This window comes from Brachycentrus maculatus, unplaced genomic scaffold, assembly GCF_059751285.1.
Source record: "Brachycentrus maculatus isolate JH-2025_06_01 unplaced genomic scaffold, ASM5975128v1 h1tg000139l, whole genome shotgun sequence".
Classification (NCBI taxonomy): Eukaryota; Metazoa; Arthropoda; class Insecta; order Trichoptera; family Brachycentridae; genus Brachycentrus; species Brachycentrus maculatus.
Window position 1 is genome coordinate 2074952 of NW_028280892.1, and position 21348 is coordinate 2096299.

Here is a 21348-nt window from a genome sequence, read left to right on the forward strand (position 1 = left end):
AAATTGCTATTTTCAGCTAATGTAAATGCAGTTACTAAAGTTTCTTAGTTTACGAAGGATGATAATAATTGCTTTATTTACTATTTATTATTTATCAATTATATTATTCTTATCATTTTTATTAAACAGTTCAGAGAACAATAATTAAGGTCATTTTGAAAAGAAAAAAACCTATCCAACATAATTATTATTTTCAATATTCCAAGTCTCAAAAGTAGAAACAATTTTAAAAAACAGCAATTCTCTATTTAAACTATTTAAGGGTGAAAAATACTTAAATCTGAAAAGAAATGTTCATCTTCGAGATACCAACATGACTTTACAATACCAAAATGCAAACAATTCAAACAGAAATTTAAATATTTGGCAACCAAGTACTTCAATAATCTTCCGACAGATATTTAAAAAAATTAAGACATTAAAATGCTAAAAAAAATAACTTAAATGAATACGTGTTAATCTAAGAAAGAAAACAAAAACACAAAAAATAATTTGTATAAAAATAAATTATGTTACTAAGAAAAATAAACCATAAATAAAAAGTATGAGTCCCTCTCCAAGTACAAGAGCGTCTTTTTCATGGGAGAGAACTGCTTTATTAATTTTAAGATTTTAAAAAAGAAATGGCTAGAAAATGATTTAAAATTATAGGAACAAACTTTAAACCACAAAAAATTTAACAACCATGTTAAATAATAACACTGGCCAACATTTTACAACTTTTATTTTGTAACTGTCATGAAAATACCTGATGTTTATGCACTTTGCATAGCTGAATTATCTAACGAAAGCAAAAAAAATGTAGCACGTCAGATTTTTTAGTTATGGATATTTTTAACACTGATATTGACCAAAGTTTATCTTATTATTTATGTAAAGTTAATATGTTTCCACTGTTACTCCATAATTATCAATACATTTTTTTAATCCCTTAGACCTTAGACTAAAACATGTCTAGATACCAACTACTATTGCGGTTTCAACGTATGGGGTCCATACAAACAATAATATGACGGTAACATCAAAACTTGACGTGATACAAGCTTGTCACCATATAGACTTTGAATAAGAACGATTAACTTAGTCCAAATCAGTCATGAAAAATTCAGTAACAAAATCATTGTTGGCCAGTGTATTTAAAAAAAAATCGAGTATATACAGTGAAAAAAATACAGAAAAAATAAATTAAATAAAGTAAGATAACATTTTTTTAATATTCCGATAACGTCACTGTACATCAGAGATTCAGCAAGATAATTTATCCAAGAATTTACAAGTTATAAGTACGGTATTATAACTTTGATAACGTAAATGTTTTCGTAACAATTCTACAAGGGCGTCGTAATAAGGACCAACATTTTTAAGTGCCTTATTTAAGTAAATGGGAAATCTTAACTGATACAGTGAATCCTCGATATAACGGACCTATATTTAAAGGACTTTAGATATAAAGGACGAAAAATCCTGTCAAATATGAAGAAAAAAACAAATCGTCCTGTTAATATATACATGCTTAACCCTTTATAACTAAGTATTCGTCTGGCGGACTACGCAATTAAAAACGTGAAACATAATCGAAAGTATTTATTAAAAATAGGAACCGGTTACATGGCCCTTAAGTTTGGTTTATTAGGAATGAATGTAAGAGACATTTCACAATAAACCACTATTCACTAATACAGTTTGTTGTCACAAAATATTGTCAGGTATGAAACCTGACAAAAATTTGTCAGTGTATTCGGTACGCACTAAATATTTTTGGAACCGATATCTTTTCACGTGCGCGTAGGTCATACGGGTTGGCGCGGAAAGGTGAACAAAAACCGCGCTTATTACGTACGTTCGTATGTGTAGGGCGGTTAATAGTCCAGGGATATTGTAAGCTTTTGAATGTAAATTTCCAGTAAAATTGGGATACAATTTTGCTTCAAATTTTCCATGAATTTTGCAACTTAGTTCATAAAAGAACAAAAAAATGCTTTGCAAGAGAGGTCTGTCAGGAATCCTAGATGCTTCTATATTAGATCTGGGAATGCGGTGGGACAGCTTTTAATATATCTCTAAATAGTGTTCATATTTAAAAAAAAAATCATTTGGTATTTATTTTAAACCCCTTTTTATATAACGGACCCATGCCTTTTACGTACACCCCCTCCCCCTAATCAGTCCGTTATATCGAGGCTTTCCTGTATTGTCTAAAGTAAGCTGTTGTTAATCACCCCTAAGTAACTTTAAACTCTTTCTCGTTATCTCGAACCTTCCAGAGGATTTCCGGAAACGTGGGGATGATATACTACACGCAATAAATAACTCTCTTTCAAATAAAATCATTAACCCAGATGGGTTTTATTTAGAAATAATAATAATAGCTCCCAACTCGCGACCGAGTATAATGTCTTGAGCATTTAAGGCTATCTATGAGTTCATGTGCTCGAATTATCAAGCCAATTTTGGACTTGATAATTCAAGCACACACTGCGCACTCTGTGTCCTCGTCACTTCTGTTGTGCCAATAGCCGCGCGCACAGACCTCGTGAACATCGTTTACGGAAGTTCTCCATCCATCTCTGTCTCTAGCTCGCGACTCCCAGTCACCATCAATCCATGCCAACCTCAAAGTGGCGTTCAGTTGGTCCATGTACCTCCTGTGCTGCCCTCCTCGCTTTCGTCTTCCTTCGAGAAGCTCACCAAACAAAATAGCTTTGGGCAGGGGAGAGCCATCCATATGAATGACATGCAAATGCCCATTTAGAAATATGAATTATTTAAACGCCCCAAAGCAAGAAGGTACAGGTAAAACTCGTTTTACGCCGGGGCGCGGGGTTCCGTTCCGAGAGACACCGGCGTAAAATAAACACAGATACAATATACCAGACAATATAAACTTAGGTTCCGTGTCAAAATTCTAGGAACAATCTCATTCAACAATTGCATATTTCGTAGTCGTACAGGAGAAAGTGACCAACTAACAATGTTTAAAATCCTTTGGGATTTTTTTAAAGTCAATATTAAGCTAGTAAGATATCAAATAGTTAATGATCACGTTTTTGTAAAAAATGCACTTGGTCACATTCTCTTGTATGACTACGATTTATTTATTGTTGAATGAGTGTTCCTAGGTCTGGGTGTTTGTGATGAACTTTTCGCAATAACCTATCCTTTCCTTACTATCTATGTATCCTTACTATCATGTTTTTAAGAACAATGTCGGTCTATGGTTGCTTCTCGTTGGAAGGGACGAGGTAGAAAGTGAATGAATTAAAGTCCAGGTGTAATTATTTTATTGTAAAACATTTATACTGTAAATTGTTATTGTATCTATTGTATGTAATGTGTAAAATCTAGTATTTAAAAAATATATATTATTGTATTAACCTGTAATTATTTCGGCCCAACACAGGCTATGCCTAAAGAGCAGTAATAAATATTGTTTAAAAAAAAATATCTATGAAAATAAATATAAATAAACAAATAATTAAATACTTACTTGGCATGCAAACCTGTAATAGAGTTATTGCGGGTTATTACTTTGAAAATAATAAATAATATATATATATATATATATATATATATATATATATATATATATATATATATATATATATATATATATATATATATATATATATATATATATATATATATATATATATATATATATATATATATATATATATATATATATATATATATATATATATATATATATATATATATATATGTGTGTGTGCGTGTATATATTTATACATATAATTTTTCATCACTCGATTAAAAATATTCATTTTGTTGTTTGGTATATATAAATATGAAAAGGTCAATCCATCACCAAAAAACCCTCATCAATAAGAAGTCCAATAAAGCAGAACTAACAAATTCTGCCACTTTTCCTCTATCGCTTTTTAACAGAATTCTATGTTTTATCTATGGGCATACAAAAAATCTCCAGGTCTCGTAAGTAATTCCTCCAATTATATGGTACATTAACCCATAGAAACGATTTTTTGTTGCTTTTTGACCTTTTTGGAGATTTTCTCCATTAATCTCTATGCCCTTTTCCGAACGTGTTTTTTTATTAAAATAGGTTTTAGTTCATAATGCATCTTAAACAAACTAAAAAAAAATGCCACGTATGGTAACAAATTTGAAAGGTTTTCTTAAAAAATATTTACATAGAAATATATAAAATTCGTTCTTACATATTTTTTATTGATTAGGTTTTTAAGGCGGGATAATAGATAGCTCGCAACCTTTTTTTCTTTGAACCCAGGTAACATTTAACGTAATTTAATTTTTGCTTGAAAAAATGTTTTTCTATTGAAAAAATAAGCTTTTCTTCGACACGTGTAGCCCATTCGCGCAGCTGGTTGCTTACTGAGTTCTGTTTGCGAGTACCTCCTTAACGTAATGGTATAACAATATTTGTCCACTTAGTAGTTATTTATATTGACATCCAACATAGATGAAGGAGAATACGAAAGTCTGGGTATTTATAGGGCTAGTGACCTGTCATAGGCTGTGCCCAAATATTTGCACGTGTGTAAAGTGAAACCCTGTAAATACCCAGACTTCATATTCTTCTTTATCTATGATGAGATGTGAAAAAAAATTGTTCAATCGATGATTGTTTTTCTTGAAATTATTTTAAAATCACTGGAATTAAGGCCCAGTATTCGTTAAGTCGCAAATAATTTTTCTTTAAATCCAGGTAACATTTTACGCAATTGATTTTTTCTTAACCCTTTGCATTCGAGACTTTTTTATTACATACCAATAACTCCAGTGTACTTTTTTGCACAAAAATAGTTGATTTTAGAACAAAATACAAAAATAACTTGGAAATGGGTATCATGCAAATTGACAATAAAACCAATCGATAAGTGTTTAAAATGGTTTATTTAAGAAAAATATAGACAGTTGGTTACTATTTCAAAATTTTATAGTTTTTCAAGGTACGGTATCTAACAAAACTATCGCCCAAATGCATCCTAGGCTGCCCAGGACAAGTCGCTCACTCCTTTCAAGAACGTCATCAATCAAAATACTTGATTTTTCAGGAGAACGTTTTTAAAGTTTAAGAATATAATACAATGTATTAAAAATAAATATCAAGCCACTTACTGAACTTTTTACTGTGCAACAGATCTTTTTAGGTAAAATCTGAAGTTTTTTTCTCCATTTGAAAAATATTTAGTTTTTTGAAAAAATAATTAAACAATGCATTTTCTTCAAAATGCAAAAACAACACTTTCTGCCCTGTAGCGGTCAAATATTAAGTTTAAAATATGCCGCTTTTGCTGGGATGTAGTACATTTTTTGGGCATTCCGAAAACATGCACAACTGAAAATTTACAATTTTTGATTTATGACGTTCTTGAAAGGAGTGAGCGAAGTGTCAAAAGTCTCATGCCTTTGCCAAGTTTTGTCCCTCCGTGTGCAAACTACAGTCTCTTTTTGATCCTATACATAAAACACATAGTTTGCCATCCAGGCGGACCTCAGTTTAAGAAGTAGACGGCCTACTTGGAATCTGCCGAAAGTCCCCTAACAACTGATCTACTAAAGTGTTCACAAACTTTAAGTGACTCAATGACAGCAAGGACCTTCAGCAACTGGAGGAACAGAATTGTTCCTGCGTTAGTACGTATCCCGGCCTTTTATTATTTAAACAACATAATGGTACTAGTGGCGACATATAGTCGCCAACTGATTTACTGGGGAATTCACCACGTCGACAGATTGTCGCCATTCGAGTGCAAAGGGTTAAAACACTGTTTTTGCATTGAAAAAATAAGTTTTTCTTTGAAATAATTATGTAGTTTTGAAAAGAAAACAGTTATGGAAAGGTTGGGAGTTAAAAAAATAATATAAAAATATTTTTTCTGTATATTTTTGTTATTCTTAAAACCAAAAAAATATGCAAGATACATTCATTAAAGAAATCGGGCGTGAAAGACGTGTTACCTCTACGGCGGTCAGCCGGTGAATGAATTCTTGTTGTACCCCCTTAAACCCAGGGTGCCAGTTTCGCCGTCAAAGATCTACCCAGTTATGGATACAGCGCCTGTCAAGATGAGACAAAGAACAAAAGGGAAGGAGGAAATAAATAAACAATATAAGAATCGGATTGAACCATTTATTGTATAAGATGTGCATAGGTTAACAGTAGACTTTATAAATATAAAAAATATTCATCAATCAATAATGCATCACTGGGAAAGATCTGAGAACACTCAAAACAACTACATTACTGTCACTCTGAGCCATGGACAAGTCAAACTCCATATTCTTATTGGTTTATACACTTAAATTATTGCACAATGAGACAAAATTCAAAAAAGTTGATGACAAAACAAAATTTGACTTAAAATAACATTATATAATCTAATGTATGGAAGTTCATACCTTGAATGTGAAAATAATCAGTCGGAGCAATATTGCTTTAAGATTTTGAAGATAATAATAATTAGATGCTACTAGAAGGATTTAATTGACCAGAACAGAATTACATGTGGCCCTGAATATACGAAATACAGATTGAGAACCTCAAAAAACATATATTAAAATACAGTAAAACCTCTATCTATCAATTTTAAAGGGACCTATTGAATGAAATAGACAAATGCGGGAAAACAATGAATACGGGATTAACCTTTCCGGGAGTATGGACGTAAATGAAAGTTGGTGCGAATTTTCCTCAAAGGAGTATCGAAGTTAATGAACGTCGTAGTCTATCTGTCAGTTAGTATGATGTAATTTGTAAAGTAATGACATCTGTGGATATTTGTATTTAAATTTGTCATAAAATAAAACCTAGAGATGGTGAGCTTTATTTTTTATTTAAATTATTTTTACATAATTTCTATCTTCATAAAACAAAGATTTTATTTAAAAAAATACATATTTAATGTTAAAAAAAAACCACTCCCCAGAGAAAGTCGGACATTAATTATTGTACTCCTAGAAAGGTTTAGAAGTCAATACACGAGGAGATACGATGGAGTGAAGATACCGTCTTTCCAATCTGCACAACCATTGGTACGGTAAAATTCTAAGAATACAAATTTTTGATGCAACTAAATATATTTATTAAAAAGTTTATTGCATTGAAAATATCTGTGATCGACATTTGTTTTTTCACTGTTTTATTTCCGTAAGTCAAAAGTATATTTTCGGTTTTGCAAATTATATTTTTTAGGCGTCAGTTATTGAATGTGCGTAGTAGAAAGTTTTCAATCTTTCAAAGACTGTTGACGCTCCAGAAAATGAAGGTACAGGCAGCGGCTCCTCTTCATCAATATCGACCTCTTCTGCTATATCCGTCAACCTTGCGTCACATATGCTTTCGATGGTTTCTATCCCATACGTCGGAATATTGTCATTGAATGTAACGAATTTGAAAAAATTAAGAAGAATGTTAAAAAAAACAGACAAAATGTATCAAATATGCAGTGTAATTCAAACAATGAATGCGGTGCAAAGGTGATAGAGAAACGATTGATGCAATTTTTTTAATGAAATGAATTCAGGGTAAATGAAATAAACAACACAATCGTTTTCCTGGATGATATCCTTCATTCCGAATAATCATTTAAGGAACGACAGATAGAGGTTTCACTGTACTTCAGGTTACAAAGAAATATCTCTGAATTTTTAGTTTTAAAATTGCGATTAGTTTAACCTTTTAAATGCGTTAACTTTGTTCCTAAGAGACGCTCGTGCGCGGCTGTATTTCGCCGTTTTTTAAATGATTACTTTTATCATGTATTTAGTTAAGAAACGATTTATTTTCCTAAACAAAAACGTTCAATGGGATTCATTGTGCCTTTTTGGTACTCTATAATACACGTGTGTCACATTATTCTTGAAATATATCGTAATATAAACAAATTAGATCGTAACATAAATAAATCAAAGCACGCATCGTGTGTCACTCTTACCCACTGGCGATGCGTAGCGTCGAGAGTGAGACAGATATAGGGCATGATTATGGCGCGGACTAATTACCGACCGCAAGAAAAATCAGGGATCTGTTGTTTTATTTATCCTTGTGATGTTACAAATTATTAGTCAGATATTTCAACAGATGTCATAAGGCCGAGGATTGACGTATTATTTTATCCAAAGTTCCACACCATGAAAAAATCCCTCCAAGTTGAACTGAGGTTCGAAACTTGGAGCAAAGTGAAAACACAAACGCTTATGTCAGCCGCGTATGGGGCATGTCTTGTTAAAACACATACGCTTATGCGAGCCGCGTGGATCCGGTTAAAATTAATCGTCATTTTTCAAAGACATTGCTTTTTTGCACAAGTGTAAAACTTCCCTGTGACAGTAGTAGTTTCAATACAATTTGTACCCGACGTGTATGAATGATACTGATAGATCAAATGCATTTTTATCTTCGTTACACTCTAAGATGAGTTTCGTTAAATTACGAAATAAAAAAAAATGTATTATTATTTACAACACCGATGAAATGATTTACAATGAATCAGAGTAATATTTTAAGTATTTCAATACTTCCATAACAAAATATTAGGTATATTATGCAAACGCATCGCTGTTTTCTTCTTTCGTTCATCCCCATCAGTACCCTGATGATGAGTTGAGCTGTTATTACCAAACAGATTACAGGATTGTAAGATGAAAATGGCTAAGACACCAGAGACTTTTTAAAGTCTGGTGAGAATTGGGAGATGTATATTTCCTTAACACACTTAGGACAGGAAAGGTATTTCTACCCGTTCGGTCAATTGATGCTTAAGGACGGGAAGGGTATTTTTACCTTCTGCGTTGGCCTCATTTCAAAGACAGAAAAAAAATTATTCAATGTTATATCGTGGTCATACAGGAGAAAGTGACCAAGCGCATTTTTTACAAAAACGTGATCATTGACTATTTGATTTCTTGCTAGCTTAATATTGCCCTGAAAAAATCCCAAAGGATTTTAAACTTGTAAAAAATGACTAACTGCATTGATGTTTATTTTCTTGCCGAGCAAAAGTGACTTTAGTCACTGTGAATTTAGGTAGGCAGAGAGTATAAACACCCTTCCCGTCTAAGTGTGTTAAGATACTTGTATTTTATTAATTGTTTCGGCATTAACTTTGTGGTAAGACATGTTACAATGATTAAAGAAAACACTTGTTTTTATACCACTTGAGTTTTATTAAAGACGACTAGTTTCAGAAGCTAAACTTCCATCATTCTAGTCTGAATAATAACAGTTATTATTCAGACCTGAATGATGGAAGTTTAGCTTCTGAAACTAGTCGTCTTTAATAAAACTGAAGTGGTATGAAAACAAGTGTTTTCTTTAAGATACTTGATCTGCCGAAGGCTGCGTTTGGCTTGCGACGGAAGTACGAGTCGGTCGGTTCAGAGTGACGCCGGTTGGGGCTCTCCTGGCGGGCTATGCTGGTCAGTGGCTCTCCCCCTTCTTGCCGGCCACCCGCTTGAACTCGCCCATGTTGGTGGTGCAGATGGGCGAGCCGTAGAAGGCCATGTGCTCCACGCGCGTGGTCTCTGAGCCCGACTGGTTGTCCTTGATGAACACCTGGATGTCCTGCACGTTCTGGAACTTGACGAACCGCAGAGGCACCGGACTGCCGTCCAGCTCTTTGGGAGTTAACCTAGGAAAAAAACAGGATAAAACTTTGTATTTTATGTTTTTTTAGTATTAGTATGTTTTTTTCGCCTCCGCGGTGTAATGGTCAGCGTGTTTAGCTACCGTGCTGGAGGTCCCGGGTTCGATTCCCAGGGGGGGTGAAAATAAATATAAATGATTTTACACTGTAATATTTATTTAATATTACCCTGGACTGGTTCCTGAAGGGCAAGAGTGATCACCTTGCCTTCATGTAAGTAATGATCAAGATAACACTGCGTCAATTCGATGCAGTGCCCTACGCACCATTGGGTGCAGATAAGGGTTATAAGTAAGTAAGTTAGTATTTATTTTAAATGACATCTCAACCTGAATGAAAAATAACATAGAAGTACCTTCATAGGCTTGGTTAAGTGATTGTGTTACATCTTTTACCATCTAATCTAAGATTCAGACCATGCATACAAATAGAAAGAGTCTTTGCTTAATAAAAGCTTTCCCTATTCCAGCTGTTGTTAACTCACATGTACCATCATCTTCAAAACCCTTATCCGCACCCCAATGGTGCATAGGGCACTGCATCATATAAACGCAGTGTTATCTTGATCGTTAACATATGAAGGAAAGGTGATCAACCCTCCGCTTCAGGAACCACTCCAGGAAAATATAGAATAAATATTAGAGTGAAAAAATTACTCATATTCATTAGACCCCCCTCGGAATCGAACCCGGGACCTTCAGAATGGTAGCTAAGCGTGCTGACCATTACACTACGGAGGCGGACGTACTGTGGCGGGCGGCAGAGGCACATATACTGCGTTACATATATCTAGGAGTACATTTTTTTTTATAGAACTAATTAACTAATTAGTTCTGTAAATAAATAAATCACTCACTCCTTTCAAGAACGTCATATATGAAAAAATTTACAATTTTCAGTTGTGCATGTTTTCGGAATGCAAAGAAAGTATGTACTATATCCCAGCAAAAGCGGCATATTTTTACTTAATATTTACTCGCTACAGGGCAGAAAGTGTTGTTTTTGCATTTTGAAGAAAAGCTATTGTTTAATTATTTTTTTAAATATACTAAATATTTTTCAAATGGAGAAAAAACATTCAGGTTTTAACCTAAAAAGATGTGTTGCACAGTAAAAAGTTCAATAAGTGGCTTGATATTTATTTTTAATACATTTTATTCTTAAACTTTAAAAACGATCTCCCGAAAAATCAAGTTTTTGTATTTATGACGTTGTTGAAAGGAGTGAGCGAAATATGATAAAACATAAGGCAAACAAAAATATTTTTACGTGATTTCCTGCACAGCTTGGTTTGAGAGAGCCATATCGAAGTCAAGGGTTCGCGGCTGGTTGATGAATAGCTTGAGAGTCTTGGGACCTTCTGCCGCCGGGGCCTTAACCTTCAAGGAATGAATTTTCACAGCCTAAAACAATAAAAAATATACATTTATCATATGTATTATATGTCCATGTGAACACTGCGTTTATATAATGCAGTGCCCTATGCACCATCGGGTGCGGATAAGGGTTTGAAGGTGCAGAAATAAAGTTAGAAGTCTGACACTGGCTGGCTTTAGTAATCACCCTATGCACTGTGTAAAGTTAACTATTTCGCAATTATTGAACATCCAAATTACCTTGCTCTTCTAACTCTTATCCGCACCCAATGGTGGATAGGAGACTGCAATGTATTGACGCAGTGTTATCTTGATTGCTTACATGAAGGTAAGGATGTTCAATATGTAATGAGCAAAATGGTAACCATTACAAAAGTATTTTAAGTGATCACTAAGCCAGCCAAATGCCAGGTCGTAAGCCCTGGGACACTCAGACAGGTATATTGAAAGCTTTTAAATGTAAATTCACAGTAATATCGGGATACAATTTTATATTGTTTCACATTTTCAATCAATTTCGCAACTTAGTTAAAAAAAAAAAATGAAATTGCTAAGCAAGAACGGATCTGTCAGGAAGCCTAGATGCTTCTGTATCAGATCTGGGCATGCGGTGGGACAGCTTTCAATATTCAATATAATATGTTTACCTGGTTGAATGTAATGGAGATGATGAGCTGCTCATCGCAATCACTCTCCAAGTACCCTCCCTGCGGAGACAGGGCGTTCAACATCGGGTGATCATCTGATTCGTTGAGACACTCGCACTGGCCTTTGGTTATAAATGTAGCAAGGTCCATCTGTCGGAAGAAGCAGTAAATTATTATAAATTCAATTTTTCAGTTCAATTCAAACCCTTATCCGTACCCCAATGGTGCATAGGGCACTGCATTATATAAACACAGTGTTATCTTGATCGTTAACACGAAGGAAAGGTGATCAGCCCTCCGCTTCAGGTACCAGTCCAGGGTAAATTTGAATAAATATTAGAGTGAAAAAATCACTTAAATTTATTTAACCCCCCCTGGGAATCGAACCCGGGACCTCCAGAACGGTAGCCGAGCGTGCTGACCATTACACTACGGAAGCGGTAATCATAAATTACCTTGTAATATTTCTAAATTATCTAATATAACCACTCTCACTGGGACACTTGTAGAAAATTTGGTGGTGGTTTTACAAACTTATATTTATTTAGTCAGTTACAGGAACATCGAGAGCTTTTAAATGCAAATTCACAGTAAAATCGAGACACAATTTGTTTCACATTTTCTATAATTTTCGCAGCTTAGTTCATAAAACAGAGGTCCGTCAGGAAGCCTGGATGCTTCTGTATGAAATCCGGGAATGCGGTTGGGATAATTTTCAATTAAAGTACTATATTGTGTGTATATGTGTGATACATTTAGACCAAATAACTCTTGAGTTGAAGCTTGGAGTTGGCTAAAGAAGGATTGAAGAAGGACTGAATGCAGTTAAAATGCGATCTCTAAAACGAATGTATGGCAAAAAGATGTATGATAGATGTTCAAATAGTAAAATAAGGAAAGAATGCAAGGCTGAGTTAACCATTATATGGGTTCACAGCTGGGAATCGACATCGCAGGAGGCTAATCCCTTTTAAAAACGGGCCACAAGGCCTACACCAAGAAGAAGAAGAAGAAGAACAGCAGATGTGAAGAGGTTTATCTTAAGAATATTTAGGTAGACCCTTTCATTTAAAAAATACCCATGTACTTACATTCCATCCTAGTAATACCAAAAACATTAGTTTTTTCTTACATTTGTTTTATTTAATACTAGCTGTAGAAGATCTGGTTAAATAAAAAAGAAAGAAAACAGAAAGCACACGTTTCTAATACTTTTCATTTTACAATGCTTGCAGGTATAGCAGATGTCAAGAAGCACGCTGCCCGGCGTGAGCAATGGTCAGTATTGCGTGTGTTGCTATTAAGTTCAAAAGATGGCGCTGCATTTCAGTAAAAAATTACCTGACGCAGATATTGTTCAAAATATAAAATCGCTTGGATTTTTTAACTGATTGCTTTGAAATTTCAACACAATGTCTGTTTATTTACCTGTAACAGGTAAAAACACGTTTTTCAATCCGTAATGCAGCGCCATCTTTTGAATGTAATAGCAACAATGCAATACTAAATGTTGCTCATAGAACACATAATGCTTCTTGACAACTGCTAAATATTGTATTCCCACAAGCATTGTGAAATTAAACATTACAAATGTATGCTCCCTCTTAATTTTTTAAGGGCATTTTTTTAAATGCTCAATTTCTGTTTTTATTTACTTTATAGAGTTCATTAAAAATACATGAAATATATGCAAATTTCTTCACTTTATATCAGGAAGTTTTTTTCTTATTTTTCTAAATAATAAATTAGCCTCCTTTTCTAATTCCTCTTGATGTAAATAACAGTTTTTTTTTTGGCAATATTTCTTGTATAAATGATGCTTCATTTTTGTTGATGACAACAGCTTATGATAAAAGACAACAGTGTCAAATACATATATATAAACACATTGTTGGCGGGCGGTTTTTTCATCAACCCCGACCCTAAAAAGTATACTAATTAGGGTCTTATACTAATCACAAGTAACTGAAAACCCAACTCCAATTTGAACAATGTTTTTTGGCATCTCGCATTCTACCAGAAGTAAGTATTATAGAACGCTTATAAGCGTCTCCCGCTCTCTACCAACAGTATGTTAAAGACATCAACAGTATGTCTACCAATGTGCTACAAAAAAATTAACCGATCCATGCATTATCACTGAGAGCGACTGATTTAAAAATAAATATAAAAAAATGAAAAAACTAAAATATGATTGCAGAAATATTTATTATACAAGAATTTCAAAAAAAATATATATAATAAACATTGAATAAATAAAAAATTAATAATAAGCAAAATAATAATAATATACGATACGGGAGACAATGATGATAGAATCCATATGTAGATTGGGAATAACCGGGATAGGATAGGGTGTTGGTTGTTACGTTTGGGATATGATTTCATCTTTTCGATGAGCTATTTCGGTTAAAATTTCATCGCACAATGTTGCCACATCTTTCGGTTTGTCCTGGAAGATTTTAGACAAGTGAAAAATAATCCAAAATAACCGATCATTACGAAATATGGATTCCATCAACAAGAATGAAAAACAGAGGACTTTAATAACAACAAAAAACTATAAATTTATAAACATAAATATAACATAATTTGATATAAGGTACTTTTTGCTATAAAGATCGGGGCTGTCCAAACCGTGTACGTTTCTCGACCAATCAAAATAACAAAATATATTGCAGGGCTGCAGAAACAAATGCTTAAATTTTTAAAGAAAAAAATAAAAACAAATACACATTTTGGGAATCTCTCAATTAATAGCTACAGAAAACTTGTTGCTATATGAATAAGTATTTCATTAATTTATTTGGGATGCCATAAAAATATAAATAATGTTCTACAAAACAAACTTTGTAGAAGGAAAATTCTTGTATATGCGGCAGATCAAAAATACGCTGCGGGCGGCACAAATATAAGCTGCGGGCCGTGCTTTGGACAGCCCTGCTATAGGCAAAGAAAATAAATACAGGTAGGTCTGACATATTCCATATCTTACATTGTGAAAAAATATTTTTTCATATTATGGAAAAAAAAAACTGATAACGCTGAATTTTATAATGGTAATTATAAAATTGTATTTCAAATATGAATCAGATTATACAATTTTGTATAAACTGATTAAACAATAGTGACTAATATACCCCAAACCACAGACAAAAGTAAAAACTTTAAAAAAAAACAAAAATTAAATTAATAACTAGCGTGCTATATTATATAGGGCTACACTATTGCTATGGTAAGTGTGAGTATTAATCATATTAAATTAAATTAAATTAAATTAAATGTGTATGTATTACTCAGAACAATATTAAAGCAAGTAAGTAAGGGAAATTTTCTTTTAGATTTCTTTTAACTTTTTAGATATTAATGAAAAAATCTCTATTTATACATTATTATTTACTGTCAATTTTTTTTCTTAGTGTCAACAATATGGAAGTTAGACTGTTTCTATTTTTCGCCTTTTCATTACTGAGTATCAACGATATGCAAGTCAGACAAATAATATATTTTTGTTTTTTTATTAATAAATATTAAGAATATGGGAAGCAGACTGGAGACTTCGGTCCACGGGGAAATTACGGCTTTAACTACGTAGTGTAAACCAGCCTAAGACAGGCTGTAAGCCCTGTAAATACCCAAACTTCCATATTCTTCTTCATCCATGTTGAGATGTCAATGGATTACCAAGTGATACTGATAATACTTGAAAATGGATTTCGACAGTAACAAATAATGAGTTTATGTTTAATTCTAAACATATAAGGGTAAAAAGCCACGTATAATGCGGCTCTAGAGCCAATAATTTTTTTTTTCAATATTCAATCAAATACTTTTAAATTCTCAATCAAGCAATTCTAACCTGGAAAAAATTAGCTTGGTAGTTTGTGATAAAAATCAACACATGTTCAAATCAATCCATGGCAGACGTCTAAAGTTATTTTGGAAAAGCTGTCGTGATCTTTGTCATAAACCTCTCTATCAGCCACCTGGAGAAAACTGGCATGATCAACAAGCAAAACTACGCTAAAATAATACACTAAAAAGAAAGAAAATATCTTGTGAAATCATAACAGGATAATTTTATGCATTCCCCTCAAATGTAATTAAGCAAATTATAATAAATATTAATACAAATTCATTTGTCATGCGTCAAATTTGTTAAATAATATAAGAATAATGTATTCCCTTAATTTTTTTACTTAAAAAGTGTCCCGTTGATAAAACAGAGTCCTTCTAAAAACTGACACAACACCGCCATCTTGTTTTTTCTCTGTCGCACTCTGTTTTATCGGCGGAACATTTTGGAATTCAAAAATCAAAGAAATATATTTTTATGTAGATTTTTCAGAAGCTTTTTTATATCTGTTGTAAAATAATATACTAGCTGTTCAATATTGTATCATTCTAGAGAATTATAGATCTTTTTTCCTTCATTGTAAAGAGAGACACATAAAAGGCAATAAAAATGTCTGGCGAACATTTTGTGCGCACTAATACTATTATTATACAGGTTTTCTTGATAATATTATTTATTTATTTGGCAACAACATTGTGGAATAACATGATTATTCAAATAAAAAAAATAAATCACTTGTGTAAGACCACTTATATGAGTTTATCAATATAAACATGACTAGTTTTGAGAACTACAAAACATCTATATTTGTGTATATTATAAACTAATTGTGTTTATTAGATTTATATTATCCACTGACACTTCGTGATGGAATTGCATTTTTAATTTATTATTAGATTAAAACCAATATTTTTAGCTTTTCCACTTTTTTATTTGACCAGCGACCGGGTTTCGTCGTTACCGACATCATCAGACTGGTGATGTCGGTAACGACGAAACCCGGTCGCTGGTCAAATAAAAAAGTGGAAAAGCTAAAAATATTGGTTTTAATCTAATAATAAATTAAAATTGTGTTTATATTAATAAACTCAAAAGGTGGTATTATACAAGTGTGTTATTTTTATATTAAAATTCATATCATGCGTTAAAAAAAAACCTGTCTAAAGTAAATAAAGCTACCACAATAAATTAACACAAGGTGAAATTAATAGAACCCATCAATTTAATAGAATAATACTATATAAAGTAATCCAATATTTGAGATTTTAACTACCCGTTATTGGAAATATTTCAACATGAAAAATATCCTAGTCCCATACAAATTATTCTTTCGATTCTATGAGCTTTACCATGGCTTGGTTTTGTAGAACGTTTAACTAATATTTTCATGGTAGGTCTTTTAAATCCACGGGATAATATGAATGGATTCAGAATTGATAAATTATTTTACATTTATTACATATTAAATAACAATAATAATGGATATGCAAAGTAAATAAATAAATACACAGATATAGCTATTATTTAAATCAGTGCTTTTTCTTATAATGGAATATTTTTAAGCAGTTTACGGGTGCAGAAAATGCCTTTTGAAAAAAAAGGTTCTTTTGCATTTTTTCAGTAAATTAACAAAAAATCTTCCAAGTACCTTTTATGTAAAAATAAAAATAAAATTATTTGGTAAGTTAAAGAAAGTAACTAAGCACCTTTTATTTTAACAAAAAAGTTTATTACGGTTTTTTTTTTTTTAATAAAAAAAGACCTTAAAAAGCTTTTATTACCGCTTTGTTAATTAACAAAACAAGGTTATTAGAACTGTTTTTATAAATTAACGAAGAAGCTTCTAGGCCGTTTTTTGTTTTATAAATTAACAAAAAACACTTTGAAGCATCATTTTATAAAAGAAAAAGCAGTGATTTTAATATGATAAATCCACAGTAAATGCACAAGAAAACCAATCTCAGAATTGCAATACTGAATCTATAATCTACATCCACTTTGAATGACGATATAGGGTGAGACGCGTGTCAAATTTGTTGACCATAAAGTTTATCCTTCACTTATTAAGTGAGTACCTAGAATTTAAGCCGACATTCAAAAGACAAGTGCCTTATATATAAATGCACCGTAACCGCCCTGTTTTGAGCCAAGGCTAGGTATGAAATTGCATGGTAGAGGAAAAGTATTTATTTTAATGTTGAACCACTTTTATAGATGGAATTGGGATCTAGGTGGCATAACATATTGTCGAGGATGTTCACCAAACAATTACAATCTATAGACTTAGCCAATGTTTTTTTTACAATATTTGGTAACTGAATCAGGATCAGGCTGATTCAAATTGAGATTAATACAAGATTTTTCATCTCGCAGCAATTAAATATAGGACAATGTCTGGTATCGTAAAAACAGAATAAGCTACGTTTGAATTGGACCGGCTCAATCTTCACTTAATGAAAACACAATATGGTGAAAAAATTATTGCAATTATTATTATTATATGCAATATGGTGACCACATTGGTCTTTTTCTATGATATTTAGTGACCAGTGTTGCCATTTCATAAGACAAGTGTGGCAACTGTTAAAAAAAAATTGTGACACTTATTTAAAGTGATAATTCCAAATGCAAAAGCAAATAGCTTAAATACATCTGTGGGCATCAATTTCATAAGAAGGTTAATGCATTAACTTAATAGTCTTGATAACTTTAATATTACATACTTCTATTCTTTTATTTTTAAAAACTTTTAGATCGGATATTGATCAGAATTTTTAGAAGGTTAATGATACATAAAAAAATGGAATAAAAGTCAAATTAAATTCATTATGTCATTAATTGATTCGGCAGTCACTATCTATTTTTAATTAATGTTTTAATTAGTAAATACCACTATTTTATAAAATCTACTGTGACATGTGTTTCGATGCATTCCGCATCATTTTCAAACACCGTATGATGCGGAATGCATCGAAACACATTCACAATAGATTTTAAGAAATAGTGGTATTAACTAAGTAAAACATTAATTAAAAATAAATTCTTTATCTTTTAACAATCATTTACTTTCTGTAATACCACTTTAATACCAAAGTGAAGGATGCATGATAAGGAGAGTGTTATATTACCATACCACAAAGTTAACAATGCTTTTAATATACAAAAAAAAATTATCTCTTTACTGTAATTCCAGCCCAGATATAGATTCAGGAGCGCAGCCCTATTGATTGGATGTCTCCTGGGGGGATCTCACAAGTTACAAGCTACGGCTACGAGGTCAACGAATGCAGGTTTCGGACAAGGCACGGTACGGAGAGATGCGAGGTTATTAGAGTAGGACACAATGGCGACGACTCACATGACCGGCAACGGCGCTGTCCTCTTCTGCCCCCTCGTCGGTGCCATAGTGCTGTCTCACCTTGCTCTCCAGGGTGCCGGAGTCGGCTCCTTGGAGACGGTCGATCTTTGTCTGGAAGTTAATGAACCCGGTCATAAACCCATTCATGCATTTAGCAACAAGTTCAATATTTTTATTTTTTCTTCAATGTTTTTCACAGATACATGGTGTCACATATCGCTCACTCTTTTGAACAAAGTCAAATATCAAAAAACTTGATTTTTCAGGAAATCGTTTTTAAAGTTTAAAAATATAATGGAATGTATTAAAAATAAATACTAAGCCATTTTTTTTTACTTTTTAATGTGCAACAGATCTTTTTAGATAAAACCTGAAGGTTTTTTCTCCATTTGAAAAATATAGTATATTCAAAAAAATTATTAAACAATACCTTTTCTTCAAAATGCAAAAACAACATTTTCTGCCCTGTAGCGGGTAAATATTAAGTTAGAAATATGCCTCTTTTGCTGGGATATAGTACATTTTCTGGGCATTCCGAAAACATACTCAACTAAAAATTGACAATTTTTTATTTATGACGTTCTTGAAAGGAGTGAGCGATATATGAACTTTGTAAAATAAAACTACTTTATTTTTAACCACTTTTTATTCGTACTTTTCTCCAACCAGTTTCGACAAGAACCTTGTCATCATCATCATTGTCATCAGACTGTCTGGGTATAACTAGGGTCGCGGTTGATAAAAAGAACTGTCTGACAACAATGTATTAATTTAATACATTTCTGATGGGTATTTTTGTACACCTATAATGGCGATGGGATTTGATAATTTGTACACAGAGTTAAGACCTTAGCAAAAAGATTGGTATATAATATTCATATAAAAACATTGAATAATTCCTTCTTTTCTGCCTTTTAACACATTGTAGTCGGGCGCTTCGAACAATAGACTCTAGCCTATAGCGGGTGTTTTTCGCGATTAGCGCAAAAATATATCGCTTTCTTAAAATTGACACAATTTCTAAACCAAATAATATTTTCGATTGAAATTTTCAAAGAAATCATAAATGACACTTGATCATCAAAAATAAATTATAATCATAATTTTTAATTAAGTATTCCGTATTTCACAATTTTAGAAGCATTGTAAACTATAAAAAATAGTCTTCCCCTCCGAGGTATCATTCCCTATACAATGCTAATATATTCAAATAATAACATACCAAACCAAACGTATGAAAAATAGTCCAATACGTGAAATGGCTCAAACTAAACTTGAGATTGAGATCGCATAAAAACTCTAGATTTCTGGGGATGCCTTTACAAGCGACACACTAGCCAATCCGGACAAGACATCTCAAATAACGTCAACAGACTATCGCCTAGCACCCAGGTAGCAGATTACCCTTCAACGCGTTTTATTTCACGCTGATAACAAACCCGTATATTGCCGTTTCCAGCTGATAACCGACAGTAGACAAAAACGGCATTTGCCGTGTCCCGCAGTTGACCGACAGTCCGCGAAAAACGGCAAATGCCGTGTCCCGCCGACAACGTGTTAAATGAGACCTGCGCAGAAGGTACAAATACCCTTCCCATCCGAAGTGTGTTAAGAAAGTATCACTCAACCTGGAGTATCTAGAAACCAAATCCATTTGATGCATACAAAAATAGCAGCGAAGGGACGACCGTCATAAAGGATTCAATTGGTTAAAAAAAAATACATCAAAATTAATAGAATTCTAAGTTAATATTTATATTACAATTGTAATACTAGGGTATATTTTTAAAAAAGTTAACCTTATTCCTGTAGAAGAGGAATGTGGGCATGGCGCTGATTCCTTGAGCTGCAGCAGTCTCAGCACATTTATCTACGTCCACTTTCAGGAACACTGCACGAGGAAATTTGGCTGGAAGCTGCTCAAAAAATGGAGCAATCCTTTGGCAAGGGGGGCACCTTAAATTGGAAAACATTTTAAAAATTAAACAAAATCAGAATGACTTTATCATACTGTATGATATCATACAACAGGTTTGAAACAGATGGTTCTAGCAAGATGCATCACACACAAAAGAAAGATGATTTGCAGAAATTTTATACAACCAATTTTACGAAATAAAACCGATATTAGATAGAGATCATTGTGGCAAACAATAGAAAACAGAGGATACAAGACTTTCATGGGGAAGTTTGAAAAATATATACGTAGGTGTCAAAATGGGAGATAGGTTAGAATACGATACCATGTAGCCGTAAAGTCTACGACGACAAGTTTTGTTCCAGCACTGGCCATTTCAGCCTGGAAATGACCCTCATTATTTATCACTGTGGCTAAGCCCATCTTGACGAGTAAATTAATCCGATACAAAATAGCCCGAAACAACTGAATATCCGTCAAAATATCAGAGACAATTTGACCAATTTGTAATAGACAAGATTGATGACAGGCAACAATTTAAATTTT

At 32.8% G+C, this 21348-nt stretch overlaps 1 protein-coding gene across 1 annotated transcript; it reads right to left on the minus strand.

Moving 5' to 3' along the window:
* Positions 1-6113: 6113 nt before the first annotated feature.
* Positions 6114-21335, minus strand: LOC148309132 (thioredoxin-like protein 1). The gene is made up of 6 exons (XM_088260579.1): positions 21128-21335; positions 20684-20840; positions 18885-18995; positions 11671-11820; positions 10917-11050; positions 6114-9632 (listed from the first exon to the last, which is right to left on the minus strand). The coding sequence occupies exons 1-6, from the start codon at positions 21223-21225 to the stop codon at positions 9422-9424; spliced, it is 861 nt and encodes a 286-aa protein (XP_088116705.1). The 5' UTR covers positions 21226-21335; the 3' UTR covers positions 6114-9421.
* Between the last annotated feature and the right edge of the window lie 13 nt (positions 21336-21348).

Excerpts from the sequence above, each read along its gene's own strand:
- LOC148309132 (XM_088260579.1), bottom strand. The coding sequence starts at position 21,225 with ATGGGCTTAGCCACAGTGATAAATAATGAGGGTCATTTCCAGGCTGAA. Across the intron at positions 18,996-20,683 it reads TCCTCTTCTACAGGAATAAG|ACAAAGATCGACCGTCTCCA; the intron begins GTTAACTTTTTT and ends ATTAACTTCCAG. Across the intron at positions 11,051-11,670 it reads TCTCCATTACATTCAACCAG|GCTGTGAAAATTCATTCCTT; the intron begins GTAAACATATTA and ends TTATTGTTTTAG.